Source organism: Lactuca sativa, chromosome 3 (genome assembly GCF_002870075.4).
Source record: "Lactuca sativa cultivar Salinas chromosome 3, Lsat_Salinas_v11, whole genome shotgun sequence".
Classification (NCBI taxonomy): domain Eukaryota; kingdom Viridiplantae; phylum Streptophyta; class Magnoliopsida; order Asterales; family Asteraceae; genus Lactuca; species Lactuca sativa.
Window position 1 is genome coordinate 276,140,977 of NC_056625.2, and position 15,895 is coordinate 276,156,871.

The window sequence follows — 15,895 nt, forward strand, 5'->3', positions numbered from 1 at the left end:
ACTTCCTTCTTCACTAGTACGCCCAGTGTATGCTTTGTGTACGCCCAGCGTACTCGGCTAAGCCTGAAACCACAAAACTTCTAAAGGCCATAACTTCTTTGTTATAAATCCGTTTCCGATGATACTTATATCCATGAAAAGGTAACGAGAAGCCCTACACTTCTATCAACTTTATTCCTCCTGAAGCTCACTCGAACTCAGATCCAATATTCATGAAAAGCCCGAACCAACACCTTTAGCAATACATTTGGGCTCTAAAACACAAACCGAACTCTTTTATCACACAACCTACCTCACCCACATCCCAAAAGGGCCTAAACCTTTCTCTTTCAAAGCCTCGAAACCTTCTCATACTCGGATTAAGGCCCGCGAGCCTTAAATCACAAAACTATCCAGAACAGGATGTTACACATTTAGTCATTGAACTTTTTTAGAGGGAAACGGACTTTCGATTTTGTTCACTTTTAGTCACTAAACTTTTTTTCATTATCTATTTGACACTGAACTATTGAAACTGTTCACATTTTACTCTTAAAACCGGTAACAACCGGTCATAAGGGTAAAATGTGAACAGTTTCAATAGTTCAGTGGCAAATAGATAACGAAAAAAATTTTAGTGACTAAATGTGGAAAAAAATCGAAAGTTCGCTACCCTTTCAAGTTATTATCCCAAAATAAAAATGCCCTCATAGAGTGCATAGTTAAACCTATGGACCAAATCCACAAAAAGATTTAAACCGTGAATATTCATGCAAATCAAAAATTTGCATTGGAAAGATTTTAGAAATCATCTATATTTTTACTAAACCAAAAGAATTATAGGATAACAAAAATACAAAATAATAAAACAATACTTGAATAGATTTTTTTTTGGCAACTTCTTTAAGTACATACAATCATCAAACAATAAAATGTGTAGTACAATTATCAATAACCAAAGAATATATAAGTATTTTTTTTCCTAAATCTTTCCCACAAAATCAGCAAAGAACTCTGACGACCACCGTCATGGATTCAATCTCTGAAAACAAAATGAGCTGTTTCTTTAAATAATCTTTCTGTATCCCACGAATCCGCTTGCGAATCTGAGAATACCCAAATCCTCCCCATTTCCCTCTCTCTCACACAAAAACACACAGTAAATGGCGATAAATGCAGTTGCCCTTTGGTCTGTTCTTCGGACCCCACTTTATCGTAGCTTGTCAGATCAAGATACGTGTCCCTATATCCCAAATTTTCTTTTCTTTATTCTAATTTTATCCTCAAATGAGGAAAACAGGAGAATTATTATTATATAAAAAAAAAAGGACAGTAACATGTGAGGGTGTATCAGATCTTTCGATTACATAAACCCATGTAAAAAGCTTTAAGCTTTAAGCGAAACAGAAGAAGTAGAAGAGGGAAGCTTTCATCAATGGCTTCCACTTCTTGTACTCTGGTTGTATTCATCTTCTTCAGCTGTTTTCTGTGCTTTTACATTTCGCCATTTGCAGAAGCAGCTAGCAATGTGAGTTACGATAGTCGGTCGCTTTTCGTCGATGGTGAAAGAAAGCTTCTTATCTCAGCTGCTATTCACTACCCTCGTAGTGTTCCTGCTGTAAGACTACCCACTAATTTCAAAGTTATGATTTTAGTTTAATTTTCAAGAAAGATCTTGGATTTTAGCTTAAATGTATTTGGGTTTCTTGATTTTATTTATTTTGCTTATTTGAGTTAGGATACTCTTGAATTATTATCATCTGAAATACTACTAATGTTTATTACTGAAATGAAACAGTGTATTAATTAAGGAAATGTATGTTGTTAGGGTTAATTTGGCTAAAAATCTAAAAATGGTAATAGTACTATATTGTGAGGAAATAATGGAAAGTAATGAAATTGGTTGATTTGTTTGAAATATTACTGCTATAGGAAAGTGAAAATAATAACCAATTAACCATAATGCTATTAATAAGGGTTTAAAGCTAATTTATTAATCTTTATTTCTTCGTTTTACTGGAGACATGATATAAATCTATAACTTTTTTTTTATCACTTTTCAAGTTATCCCGAGGTTATTAGGCTACTTATATGAAGTGTTCATCTTTAGGCGTAAGAGGAAATAAGGGCTAAATGCAAAAAAAAAAAAAAAAAAAAAAAAAAAATTATATATCAATTTACTTTCAGATATACTTTTTATATTGTAGCATTATACATTCATTTCTTTGTATTTTACAACATGTTACATTCAAATTCTTTGTTATTAAGACAAAGTTTTAAAAATTCTACCCAATTATAACAATGGGTAACTTGTTACCCCTTTGTGAATAAAAGATTAAAATAATTTAGGCTAGCTAATAAGCTAGCTTATTTTTCAAGCTTTTTTAAAATTGACACGTTTGGCAAACCAAATAGTAGCTTATAAGTTAGCTTATTAAAAAGCTACTTAAACTAGCATTTCAGGAGCTTTTTCAAAATTTTCCGAATATAACCTTAATTAATTATAAAAAAACATATACTTTTAAATGTCTTTTTATATATTTTTCAGCTAGCTTATCTGCTAATTTTTACCAAACGTCATTTTTTGTAAGCTAGCTTATAATCTAGGATCTAGCTTTTTAGCTACCAGCTAGTTTTTCAGCTATCAACTAGTCTGCAAAACATAGCCTTAGTTTGCATTGTGTGATATGGAAAGTTAACATCTTTATATCAAATTCTTCCAAAACAATACAATTCTCACCAAAAATGACAAATTTACTTTGTTTTTGATTAATATGACATAAGCATATGACTTTTTTTTTTTTTTTTTTTTTTGTGATAGATGTGGCCTGGATTGGTGAAAACAGCAAAAGAAGGAGGCATAGATGTGATTGAAACGTATGTATTTTGGAATGGACATGAACCTTCACCAGGCAATGTGAGTGTCTTATTTTATAAATAGATCTTTCATTTGACTTTTCAAACAATAGATATCTGAATAAAGTGTTGTATGGATAAATGATGTTTATATATATATTTGAGAAAATAATGGGAGGTGGTAATTGTAATTCCACTTACGTTTTTTATTCATTCACTTAAGAAAAATAAGGGGTAAAAAGGTCAAATCACCTTTTAGTTTTTAAGTGAATGAATCAAATACTTAAATATCAATGGCACGTAGGAAAAAGAAACATAGTTAGGACTTAATGGTATTTCCCTTACTTTCTGTATCAAATCAAAAAGAAACATAGTCTTGTTTTGTTCCAAAATGGTGACTAATTGATTATTTATTTTATTTTTATGTTTTTCTTGATGAGGTTTTTTTTAGTACTATTTTGGTGGAAGATATGATTTAGCAAAATTTGTGAAGATAGTTCAAGATGCTGGCATGCTTTTGATTCTCAGAATTGGGCCATTTGTTGCTGCAGAATGGAACTTTGGGCAAGTCAATGACAATTTACTTCTAAATTTAATTATTCATATGTTTAGTATAATGATTTAATTTTTTTTTTTTTTTTTATATAATTCCTATACAGTGGTATACCTGTTTGGTTGCATTATGTGCCAGGGACAGTTTTCAGAACTGACAATGAACCTTTTAAGGTGAGAAAAACGGTTAATATTATCATCTAAAGTGATTATTGTGATTTGAAATTAGGGGTAGATTGGTCATTTTTACATTCATTTTTTGGTTGAATGCAAGAAACAGTTATGTAAACACATATTATTTGTGTAAAATGCAGCATTACATGCAGAACTTCACAACACTGATTGTGAATATGATGAAAAAAGAAAAGTTTTTTGCTTCACAAGGAGGTCCCATCATCTTAGCTCAGGTAAGTAAGACTTTTTTTTTTTTTTTTTTTTAAATTCTTTTTTACTTTTTCTTAAAAAAATCAATCATCTTGAAATTGGTTTTAGCATACCACAAAGTTTCAAGCAACTCTGGTTTCATTTGCTTAAAAAAGACATATTTAACATTTATACAAAACTTCTAACACACACATATCAGAAAGATATAACAATTTGCAAAACTTTTAACATCATATGTGAATATGTCATGAAATGATACAATAATTGTGATTTAATATTTTATAGGTGGAAAATGAGTATGGATACTATGAAGCTGCATATGGTGAAGGAGGCAAATCATATACTCAATGGGCAGCTAAAATGGCTCTTTCACAAAATACAGGTGTACCTTGGATAATGTGTCAACAATGGGATGCTCCAGATCCTGTGGTGAGGATTTCAAACATGAAAATCGGGACCAAAAATGAAAAAATATTCTTTTTTGGACCAAAATTAAAGAAAATCATTACCTTAGGGACCAAAATCGACAGTTCACTTTTATTTTATAACAATTGGACTTGTGCATATGACCCGAAACGAGTCATGATTCAACATGTAATAAAAATGATTCTATTTTGTAGTAATGATTATTAGAATAAATAATTATGCAAAATACCATTAATTTTTTTTTTTTTTGTTGTTGTTGGTTATCCGGTTTTCAGAAAGGGCAAAATACATCAGACTTTTACCATTTTATTGATTTAACCACTGGATTTATTATATTTGATCAATTTAGCTAATAATGATTAAAAAGACTTGTTTGTAATATTTTTATTACAGATTAATACATGCAATTCATTTTATTGTGATGATTTCAAACCAAGCTACTCAACAATGCCCAAAATCTGGACTGAGAATTGGCCTGGATGGTATGTTTTCTACTCTTTTTTTTTTTTTTTTATCAATAATAGTAACATATTTATATATTATTTTACCAATAATAACAAAATTACTTATATATATTTGTGTGATAGGTTTAAGACATTTGGAGGAAGAGATCCTCATAGGCCAGCTGAAGATGTTGCTTATTCTGTTGCTCGATTTTTCCAAAAAGGAGGAAGTGTTCATAATTATTATATGGTATTCTTTTTTTTTTAATAAATGTTATAAATATATAGCATTTGTAATTTCTCCATGTGTTAAGTTTATTTTATTTATATATTTTTTTTTAGTATCATGGTGGGACGAATTTTGGACGTACTTCTGGTGGGCCATTTATCACCACAAGTTATGATTATGATGCACCAATTGATGAATATGGTTAGCCCAATTAAACTTTTTTTTCTCTCAAAATAGCAATGTATTTTATTTTCAATCCATAATAGGAATGTTGTTGTGCTTTTTTTTCTTGATAATAGCAACCTACTTACATTTCATTACTAATATAGTAATATGCAAAATGTACTTTATAAGTATGTTGTGATTATAGGTAAAGAAATTTAAGTAGTTGTTATTATGGGTAAAAAACAAATTACATTTAAAAAGTTTAGATTGCTATTATTGGTAAAGAATGCAAGTATAATGCTTGAGATTGCTATTATCAGTAAAGAAATGTAAGTATTTTACTATTATGAGTAAGATAAAGATTACATTCCTATTTTATGTGATTTTCACTTTATAAAGTTTCTGAATAAGTTCTAAATATTTTTTTTGGATGGATTTAGGGTTACCAAGGTATCCAAAATATGGGCATCTTAAGGAGCTTCATAGAGCTATAAAGTTGTGTGAACAAGCATTATTGAACAATAAACCGACTTTGGTTCATCTTGGTTCTCAACAAGAGGTGGATTTTTATCATCCCTTTTTTCATTCATGCTCACTCATCTCATGAAAATCACAATGTTTTTATTTTCCAAAGCTAAAATTACCTATTTGCCCTTTCTCACTATTACAACATATTGATGCTTCTGCTAATCTTTCCGTATTCCTTTTTTCTCAATAAGTGTTGTCTAGATTAATGATGTTTATACGTTATATAATACTTGAGAATATAACGACACACTTGGGGAAATGGAATGAAAAAACTAAGCAACATAAGGGTAAATTTGTAAAAATTTAGGACTTTTATGGGGAAAGCCTTCTTTCTCAATAAAGTGGTTCTTTCTTTCTGCATCTAGTAAAAAAGAAAGCTCCTATACATAATTTTATAAATTTTCGTTTGTAAATCTAGTAATTCATGTTTTGAACCTTAAACTTTCAGATTTAATTCACAAGAATCCCCAATTTCTTACTATCTTATCATATTTGATGCGACTTTTTTCTTTTTATTAGGCTGATGTCTATGAAGATGAATCAGGGACTTGTTCTGCCTTTATTGCAAACTTAGATGACAAAAATGAAAAAACAGTACAATTTCGGAATGCTTCATATACACTTCCAGCATGGTCAGTCAGCATTCTTCCAGATTGCAAAAATGTAGTCTACAACACTGCAAAGGTAACTTCATTTATTTGTTTATAAAAGCATCCTACTTTCATCCTTTTCCTATTAAAGCATTCTACTTTGAAAAATCTACCCAAATATATAAAAGTAGGATGCTATAAAAAAACAAATCATTGAAAGTACATTGCTATTTCTTGCAAATAGGTTGGATCTCAAACTTCCACCATTGAAATGATCCCAGAGCAATTGCAACCTTCATCAGCTTCACCACATAAAGATTTGAAACCACTTAGTTGGGAAATATATGTGGAAAAACCAGGGATTTGGGGAGAAGCCGATTTTACTAAAAATGGTTTTGTGGATCATATCAATACAACCAAAGATACAACCGATTACCTTTGGTATACAACTAGGTTTGTCTCTAATTCAAAAGCACTTAATAAAATTAACTATGTGTCAAATGACTAAAATACCCTCCATGATCGTTGTAGATTAAATGTCAATGAGAACGAAGAATTTCTAAAGAAGGGAAACAAACCAACGTTGTTGATCGAGTCAAAGGGGCATGCTCTTCATGCCTTTGTCAATGGCATACTTCAAGGTTCTATGGTCAAGATACATTATTGAAAAAGTCAAACCATGATTTGACTTTTTTTTTTGCTCATTATATTGTTTTTTATATTTTGCAGCTAGTGGATCGGGAAATGGTACGGTTTCGCCCTTTAAGTTTAAGAGTTCGGTTTCATTGAAGGCGGGAAATAATGAAATTGCTATTTTAAGCATGACTGTAGGCCTTCAAGTGAGTTGCTTTTTATTTTATGTGTTGTTTATATTCAATGAAAAGAAATATTTATGTGATTGATTTGTGGGTCCCGTTTAATAGAATGCAGGGTCATTTTATGAATGGGTTGGAGCGGGATTAACGAGTGTGAAAATTAAAGGTTTGAAGAGTGGAATTGTTGACTTGTCTAACACCACATGGACCTACAAGGTGCTCTCTTCTTTATCCGTTTATGTTTGACTTTTATTGGTCAAATTTTTCGATTTTATAGGATGTATAAAAGTTAGTAAAATAATCCTCAATGATATTTAATTTGAATAAGAACTTTTGGAAAATGGAAGAATTTGAAAACCTATGTCGAATTTGGATATGGAAAGCACTATGTTTGACTCTTTAAGTGTCTATTTGGTTTGGATGGAATAGAATTAACAAAAGAATGGAATTGACAAGGTAATGGAATGAGGCGGGCTTGGATAGCGTGAACTTTTTATTTAAATGAACCAAAAAGTTAAAACATATTAAAAGCTCATTAGAATCCAAATGAGGTTATATTGCAATTTTCCATCCATAATGCAATGGAAGAGAAACACCCACTAACTAAATAATGAAAATTAACAAAATTGAAGGAATCACATTCCTACAAGAGTTGCCCATTCCATTCCATCCAACAAAAAAACTACCTTTTGTTCCTTCGAATGGAATGAAACCATTCCATTCCTTCCCCAATTCCATCGTACCAAAACACTACCTCAATATTTTGGCTTTTTATAGATTGGGGTAGAAGGAGAGCATCTTGGTCTATATGATGTTGATGGCTCAAAACACACAAATTGGACCTCAGTCTCAACACCACCAAAAAAACAACCATTGACATGGTATAAGGTATGTAACTCAAAGGGGGACTTTTATACTTTATATTGTTATTATTACTTGTAAAATACATTTTCATATGATATTTTATATTCTATTTATATTTACTTCATTTGTTTTAGCCATGTGAGAATCATGAGCCCCTTCTATTACGCCTTAAATTGTGGGCTTTGGTTACCAATAACTTCCACCATGGTTTTAACTTTTGAGCATTTTTAAGTCTCATTTTGTTACGAAATATTGTTTTTTTAAGAACGAATGAGTAATTATTAAATCTTGTAGGCTATTGTGGACCCCCCACGGGGAAACGAGCCCATTGGGCTCGATATGGTTCACATGGGAAAGGGGTTGGCATGGCTAAATGGGGAGCAAATTGGAAGATATTGGCCTCGTAAAGCTCCAAATGATAAATGTGTTAAAACTTGTGACTATAGAGGCAAGTTTAACCCTGATAAATGCAATATGGGGTGTGGACAACCGAGCCAAAGATGGTAAAAATCTCTCCTTCTACCCATCACATAATAAGGGTTAAAATTATTTTAGCATCCTATGTTCATTTTTCTTATTACAATATCGTAATTTAAGAAACCTTTCTAATTATAGCAATGTCATCTAAATACCAAGTAATGCCATAATTAGGTATATTTTTCAAAGTATAATATCCTAGTAAGAAAAGATATGAGAGTAAAATAGTATAATTTGGAAAACTTTTCAGAGTACAATGTTGTGATAAAATTAAATAGCAATGTACTTTCATTTTGTCCTATAATTTGATAAAACTTTTCAAAGTGAAGAGTTTTCAAAGTACAATGTTGTAAATTGCTATTTCTTGCATTTAATCGTAAGTGGTTAGACATGATGAAAAGATCATCTCTAATGACATTGTCATTATGCATTAATACAAACTAGGTATCATGTTCCAAGATCTTGGTTCAAGCCATCGGGTAATGTTTTGGTGATATTTGAGGAGAAAGGTGGAGACCCTACTCAAATTAGGTTTTCAAGACGAAAATTAACAAGTCTTTGTGCTCATGTATCTGAAGATCACCCTTCTTTTTCCACCAACAACTTGCAAAAAAACATTGCAAGTTTGGAAATCAAATGCCCAATGAACATGCACATTTCGGCTTTCAAGTTTGCTAGCTATGGAACTCCTACGGGGACTTGTGATTCCTATTCCGTTGGCAATTGCCATGATCCCGATTCCACTTTCATTGTGGAAAAGGTAATTGCTTTTCCAATCCATTATAGACTAATATTTCAATGTTTGGTCGTGTGTGGTTTGCAAATTTTTTACGGAATCGGAATTTTTGATTCCATTCCATGGCGTGTGTTTAGTTGGCAAATGGATGGAATTCAATTCCATCGGGATTCTTCAATATTATATGTTTCGATTTCAACGTTTTTAGAGGAAGGTGGAACGAATTCATTTCCATTCTCCTTTTTTTATGAAAAGACCAAAATACCCTCGTTATATATATAAATTGAACTAAAAGAAAACAAAACTTTCATTTTCAATCATATGCATTTACAATAAACAAAAAATATTTAGATAGATAAAACTATATTGTTCCTACATATTCCAATTCATTTGATAGATTCCATTCCATTGTTTTATACAGCGATGCTTAAACAAGACCGCATGCATCATAGAGTTAACCAAAGAGAATTTCAAGACCGAACTTTGCCCCGGAACAACGAAGAAACTTGCAGTACAAGCAACATGCAGTTGAATCCAACCATTTTTACATCAATTTTAAATACGTTTTTATATCACTATGAGTCGTTTTCTAATTTCTACATAGGATTCGAATTTAAACATGTTTTTTTTTTTCAAAATCTTGTAATGTGTTTGTAAACTCTACAAGAAAAATCTTTGGAGGCCTTATATTCATTTTCATATTCTATGAGAATATAACTTAACTATATGTTTTTCTTTTTCTTGTGATGGTTTTTTAAGGGTTTTCTATATTTGGGCGAAAACGTCTTTTTAACTTATAACCAATCAAGCTTCAAAATTGGTTGTTCCAAAAATGGCACGATTTTCGCCACATTTTTTGTGAACTTGTTTCATTCTTTCTACCGATTTGCAAATACCACTGCAACTCCAATCGAATGAAGCAATGCATACATTGCCCGTTTCTGCTTTCCACTCGCACTCTGTATAATAAAGTCAATTAATTTCGACACTTGAAAAGTCAAAATGTTGACTTTTTGATAAAAAAAAATTTAGGATGATATGCACCGGGAGGGGTCCCACAACACATGTTCCGATCATCAATGTGCTCTACATCAAGACCAATAAACCAAGCACCGAGTGACACATCTTCGTTTGCATACTTATGCAGTATTTCCCTGATAAGTCAGATAAACTGTATATCAGTGTTTTTTTTACTTGATACAGAAAGAACGATTTAAAATAAGAAATTAAGAACGAGAGGTTTTTCCCTATCAAGTTCTAACTTTTTAAGAAAAAAAATTGTTTTTTTTTTTTTAATTTTGTTTTCAAAAAAGTATGTAGTCATTTTTTTTAAATAAGAAAGTAAATAGCTTAAGAATAATTACTGATTTGTGGAGATATATGCAGCAAGATCGCTTGAAATAGCATAAATTTGTCCAGTAGCATGCCGAAAATATCTATTTCCTTCCTCTCCAAATTTCCAATATTCTGGTTCATGGTACTTAACATTCCTAAATAACAAAAAGTCAAATATACCCTTTGTAACAATTTCTGTATTTCATTGTTAAAAAAATTGCAATTCATAGTAAAAGAATGGAGATGTTACTTTTGAGAAAGAACAGGACCAGATTTCATGCAGCCCATATAGACTCTAGGCTTAGTTTGATGCCTATGGAGGGTTGAAGCTAACATGCCTGATCATAAAGGGCAAATAAGTAATTTTAGCTTTTGAAAAACCCCAAAAAGATTTTTTTTTTAAAATATATATATAATATACCCAAATTGACATGAACATCGTCGTCCACTTTGACATAAAATTTTGCATCCCAATTGGCGTATGCAGTGGCAAAGAATGTTCTTGTTTTGGCTGTTAATTCGTGATACCCTTCAACATGTTTCTGAGGTGATTGATAATAATAAAAAAATAAAATCAGATATTGATTGATCTCAAGGGTAAAAACAATAGAGTAAATATATGTGTGTTTGATCTTACAAGCCTCAGAAAGTCTTTATGTTGTGATTCCTCAGAATCAATGGCTCGATCCAAAATGCTTTTAGATGTTGCACTACAAAAAATGGAAGTTTAGTTTGGTCATTTTGTCTTTTTGCAAGCAAACCATCGTTCTTAAACAGATTCAAATTCGTTTATTTTTGTAAACTACTCTCTTTTTAAAGAATTATCTAAAAGTTGATCAAAAGTTATGGTTTTTAATTTCCTTTTCTAAGTGTAGTTTGAGGTATTTTACAGAATATATATTGCTAAAGAAAGAGACTTTTTGCAAATATGTTGGAGAGATTATTTGACCAATTATCAAACACAAACATACACTGAAAAAGAAATGAAAGATCGCATCACCTATGACCAATTATGAAACGGACAACAATACCCTTTTCCTTCTCGAGCTGAATTAACTTTTCACCTAGTCAAGAACAAAGATTTATATGTTAATACAATCTCACAACACAATATATGGTAAGCAATTATATAAATGATGTTTTGAGATAATGCACTTTAAAATGCATAAAATTTGATCAACAATCATCTAAATGACAAAGGTACCCCTAGGCATCCATGTTTCTCTAACTGAATCACGCCTTCTTCTGCTACTAAAAGCAGTATTAATCCCAATAACCACAAATGCTTTTTTCCTTCTTGAGTCTTTTTCAGAAACAGTTTTGTTTGCTTGTAAACTTCCATGGTTAAGTTTCTCAGGTGAACTTTCAGCAATAGGAAGCTCCATTCGCAGCTTTGAAAGCGAGTTTCCAAGTGATCTGATAGCCCTCCAATTAATGATACATTAGGCTTTAGTCTTTACCATTAGATCGATATATTTGTAAAGAACATGCAATCATGTTTCATTTTTCAGTATGTAAAGCGTTCAGTAATCAATATATAGAATGAAATATAGATTGACAGAAAATCATGTATGCAAAGAGTGTATTGATATGGAAGATTGGAAGTATTCACCGGATTGCTTCATCAGATTTGTGAATTGCTCCGAGTATATCAGAATCCTGAATCAAACCCATCGAAATCCCATCAGAAAAATGTTGATGAAGAGAACGATAAAATCCAATTTCATAATGTAGGTGTTTTTGAAGAACAGTTTAACCTTATTTGTTATGCAATCATCGGAAATAATTTTGATTTCCTGTTCACGTCGCCGCATAACCTTCCCATCGGAATCAAGCGGAGCCCACACCCTACAATCATCATTACAATAACCCCCAATTTCAGTTCTGATTCGTGATCAAATGCGACTAACTCAGACACTCTAGGCTTCTGATTTGAGAAAATCAATCAAACAATTGATCGCATATGATCAAGTGGGATTTGCAAAGTCATTAAGAAACCTCGATTTCAGTTATTGATTGATGATCTGTAAACAGACCTGTTGGTGAAGAACATGCCGAATGCGAAGCTGAAGGTGCTGAAAATGAGTATCCATTTGGGTGACACTTTGCGTCCAGTGCATCGCGTGTTCTTCATCTTCTTCTGTTCGCGCGCGAAGTGGAAGAAACAGATCCAACTATGAAAAGTTTCGTGTGTGTGAGATGATTACGCATAAATGTTTCGATCTGCATCGTGAATGAATCCATTTTTGTGGTAACTGATTCTCGCAAAATCATGGCTTTGCACACAATATTTGTTCATGTTCTATAAAATCGATTTTTAGAAAATAACAAATAGATATAGTCATGCAAATAACGTGTGGGGTTTTATTTTTTTAAATTTTTTTATTGTAAATAATTACAGAATATTGATGCGGTTTTAACGTTATAGAATGATTAATTCTGTTAAATTTTCGTTTTATAACATGAAATTCATACTAAATAACATGGAATATTGGAATATATGTGATATTCATATTGTATAAGATCAAATACATATTAACAACTTGAAATTCATATTAGATCAACATGAACTTTACGTTATTTATGTGTGTTTCAAAATTTATTACATTGTTTACATAATTACATTTCATCGTATATGTATTATGCAATGCAGACGTGTATTAGTTGTTTAAGAAATTATTTTCTTCCGTGTTTTGCCCATGGTACATTGCAAATTAGTTTTCTTGGTTTTTGAGAGCTTGGCTAACTATGGATACACAACTAAGCTTTAGGCTACAAGGTAAGGTATGGCCCGTTGAGGATGGATACCTTGTCATCTCACATTACAACATGTTATAATCTTAAATGAGGGTGGTGTTCCCATGTTATAACATGGTGTTGGGAGAGAGAGAGAGAGAGAGAGAGAGAGAGAGAGAGTACTTATGTTTCATTATGTTATGACGCCAACGCCCCTTACCATAACATGAAGGTGAGTGGTGTTCATGGTGTTATAACGTCATTATGACATGTCGTATAGAATCTCAACGCCCGAGCCCATACCCAATATCCTTAAATCTAGGTATGTTACACAAAACTCAAAATTACCTAATAGTTGCCATTATAACTAATAGTTAATAGCCGAAACTATAATTTTTATCCGTGTACAAGTTTGACATATGTAGTTGTAATATTTTGAAAGACATAAAACATAAAAGATAACCTTTTCAAAGTTACCACAAGTACTTTTTGTATTAAGAATTTTTTGCTTCCGATAAAAGTTTTAAAAGAAGAACTCAGAGTTTGAATATGTAAGTAGATTATTGTAGAGTGTTTATGAAGTATTTTAATATTGCATCATTTGCTCATTTCTACATAAATACAATTTACAATAGGGTTAATCTCATAAAATACCTTGTATTTGTGTTTTTTTTGGATTAAATCTCAATTTTGTTTTTGCTTGAAAATATTTTTTCATTTTTTCTGAAAAAACCCTCAATTTTGTTTTTTTTTTCCAAAAAAAACCCTCAACTTTCTAAATGTTTCTGAATAAACCTTCAATATTTTAGTTTTTCGCAAAAAAAAAAAGATCACAATGATTAAAATCAAACGCTTTCGAGTTCATCGACAAAGCTTTTCGATCGATTGAGAGTCTATTTCTTCCCATTCATTTCTTCTTCTTCCATAGCAAAGCTATTCGAATCCACAATGCAGTTTGTTTTTTTGTTTTTTTTTAAGTAGGGCCACATCACTTCCTTGGAGAGAAAACCCTTCCGTAGAGGGTAAAGGTGTTCCGCAGAGCCCCTATTTACGGAAACCTTGGTCATTTAATGAAAATGTCATTTCGTGGTTATTTTTTTTCAAACCCCCCACATTTTTGGTCATTTCACAAATTTTCCCGCTTTTAAATGTATAAATATATTTTTAAAATATAAATATGCTTTCAAATATATAAATATGTTTTTAAACCTATACATACATTTAAAATATATATATTTTATCTTTATAATTATATTTATATTGTAGCACCTGGTTCTTGGTACGTATTTTTTTATTAATTCTTTAAAATTTTTAGCATGTTGGCCTTGGACTCGGCGAGTTGAAGGACCGACTCGTCGAGTAGAAGGGGGATGAGACGCGGGGTTTAAGCAGTGGAATCGACGAGTCGGGTCCCGGACTCGGCGAGTAGGCCATGTCTAGACAAAAACCCTAACCCGAGGGTTTGCACCCTATTTAAACACCTTAACTCGGCCTCCTTCGTCCCATTTTCTCCCAGAAAACCCCCATAGCAAACCTTAGTCGTTATTGAAGCAATCTAAGGCATTTGGAGTGATTTTGGTGCTTTTGTGATCCAAGGAAGGAAGGAAAATGTAACGTCCCAAAAATCAGGGGTAAAAATTTCATTTTTAATATAACTAAAACATTGATACCATTTAATTCAAACAATCAAATCGTTTATCAGAGTTTATCCCAAAATCATTCATTGCGGAAATCATAGGTGTGTGAATTGCGATCAACCCGAGCTCTTCCTTTCCAAAACGATGATACCTGAAACCATAAACAAACCTGTAAGCACGAAGCTTAGTGAGTTTCCCAGAGCATACCATTCACACAAACCACATATCACATATCCTGTTAGCTATAAAAGCTACACACATATCATATATACTGTTAGCTATAAAAGCTATCAAATATCACATAAGCCCTGCATACATAAAACCTGTAATATTGCCATGGGCTACCCCACATGGTCTTTACCTAGGACTGCCATGGGCTCCCCCACATGGTCTTACATCCAATGTCATGGGCTACCCCACATGGTCTTTACCTAGGACTGTCATCGGCTACCCCACATGGTCTTACATCCAATGTCACGGGCTTCCCCCGGGTCTTCCCTGCAAATACCATATATAACCAAATAGCATATCATGCATCACATAAATATCTACACATAACACGTACATAAACCTGTAAGGATGTCGTGGCTACCCCTAGGGTCTTATACCATTGTGCTATGGGCTACCCCACATGGTCTTTACCTAGGACTGCCATGGGCTACCCCACATGGTATTACATCCAATGTCATAGGCTACCCCACATGGTATTCCATGCAAGTATCACAAAGACAACTAGCATATCACATAATTACCAGTATACCACCTATCATAAAGCTAACTATCATATCACACAACATAAGATGGGTCGGCCTTGGTGCCTTAGACCCATTGGTATGGTGAGAAGACTCACCTGCAACCGTTGGCTGAAGAAATAAGATCACGCTGCTCCAACCACCGACACAAACTCCTCCACTGGTCAAAACCAAATAACTGAACTCAATAAATACCCATAGAAGTCAACTAGTCAATTCTTAGTCAAAGTCAAAGTCCTTAGTCAAAGTCAAATTTCGTGACTGACTCTACTCGCCGAGTCAACCTGCTGACTCGTCGAGTCCAAGAATCTTCGAGTCCCATCTTGCTCAACTCACCGAGTCGTCCCTCGACTCACCGATTCACAACTTAACCAGAAAAGGTTAGGGTTCC

General features: G+C 32.5%; 2 protein-coding genes across 2 annotated transcripts; one reads left to right on the forward strand and one right to left on the reverse strand.

Annotated features, from left to right (window-relative positions):
• The first annotated feature begins 1,299 nt into the window (after positions 1 to 1,299).
• LOC111917672 (beta-galactosidase 10) lies at positions 1,300 to 9,769 on the forward strand. The gene is made up of 19 exons (XM_023913337.3): positions 1,300 to 1,597; positions 2,801 to 2,896; positions 3,287 to 3,399; positions 3,495 to 3,561; positions 3,702 to 3,794; positions 4,057 to 4,200; positions 4,591 to 4,679; positions 4,785 to 4,890; positions 4,983 to 5,070; positions 5,475 to 5,593; positions 6,082 to 6,246; positions 6,397 to 6,605; positions 6,684 to 6,793; positions 6,882 to 6,991; positions 7,076 to 7,183; positions 7,745 to 7,855; positions 8,126 to 8,334; positions 8,753 to 9,068; positions 9,466 to 9,769. The coding sequence occupies exons 1-19, from the start codon at positions 1,415 to 1,417 to the stop codon at positions 9,574 to 9,576; spliced, it is 2,547 nt and encodes an 848-aa protein (XP_023769105.1). The 5' UTR covers positions 1,300 to 1,414; the 3' UTR covers positions 9,577 to 9,769.
• Positions 9,609 to 12,779, reverse strand: LOC111917673 (beta-1,3-galactosyltransferase 7). Its single transcript, XM_023913338.2, has 11 exons — positions 12,416 to 12,779; positions 12,137 to 12,227; positions 11,992 to 12,038; positions 11,584 to 11,795; positions 11,380 to 11,443; positions 11,017 to 11,089; positions 10,801 to 10,921; positions 10,630 to 10,717; positions 10,409 to 10,534; positions 10,089 to 10,198; positions 9,609 to 10,003 (listed from the first exon to the last, which is right to left on the reverse strand). Exons 1-11 carry the CDS (start codon positions 12,511 to 12,513, stop codon positions 9,849 to 9,851), a joined length of 1,185 nt encoding a protein of 394 aa, XP_023769106.1. The 5' UTR covers positions 12,514 to 12,779; the 3' UTR covers positions 9,609 to 9,848.
• Between the last annotated feature and the right edge of the window lie 3,116 nt (positions 12,780 to 15,895).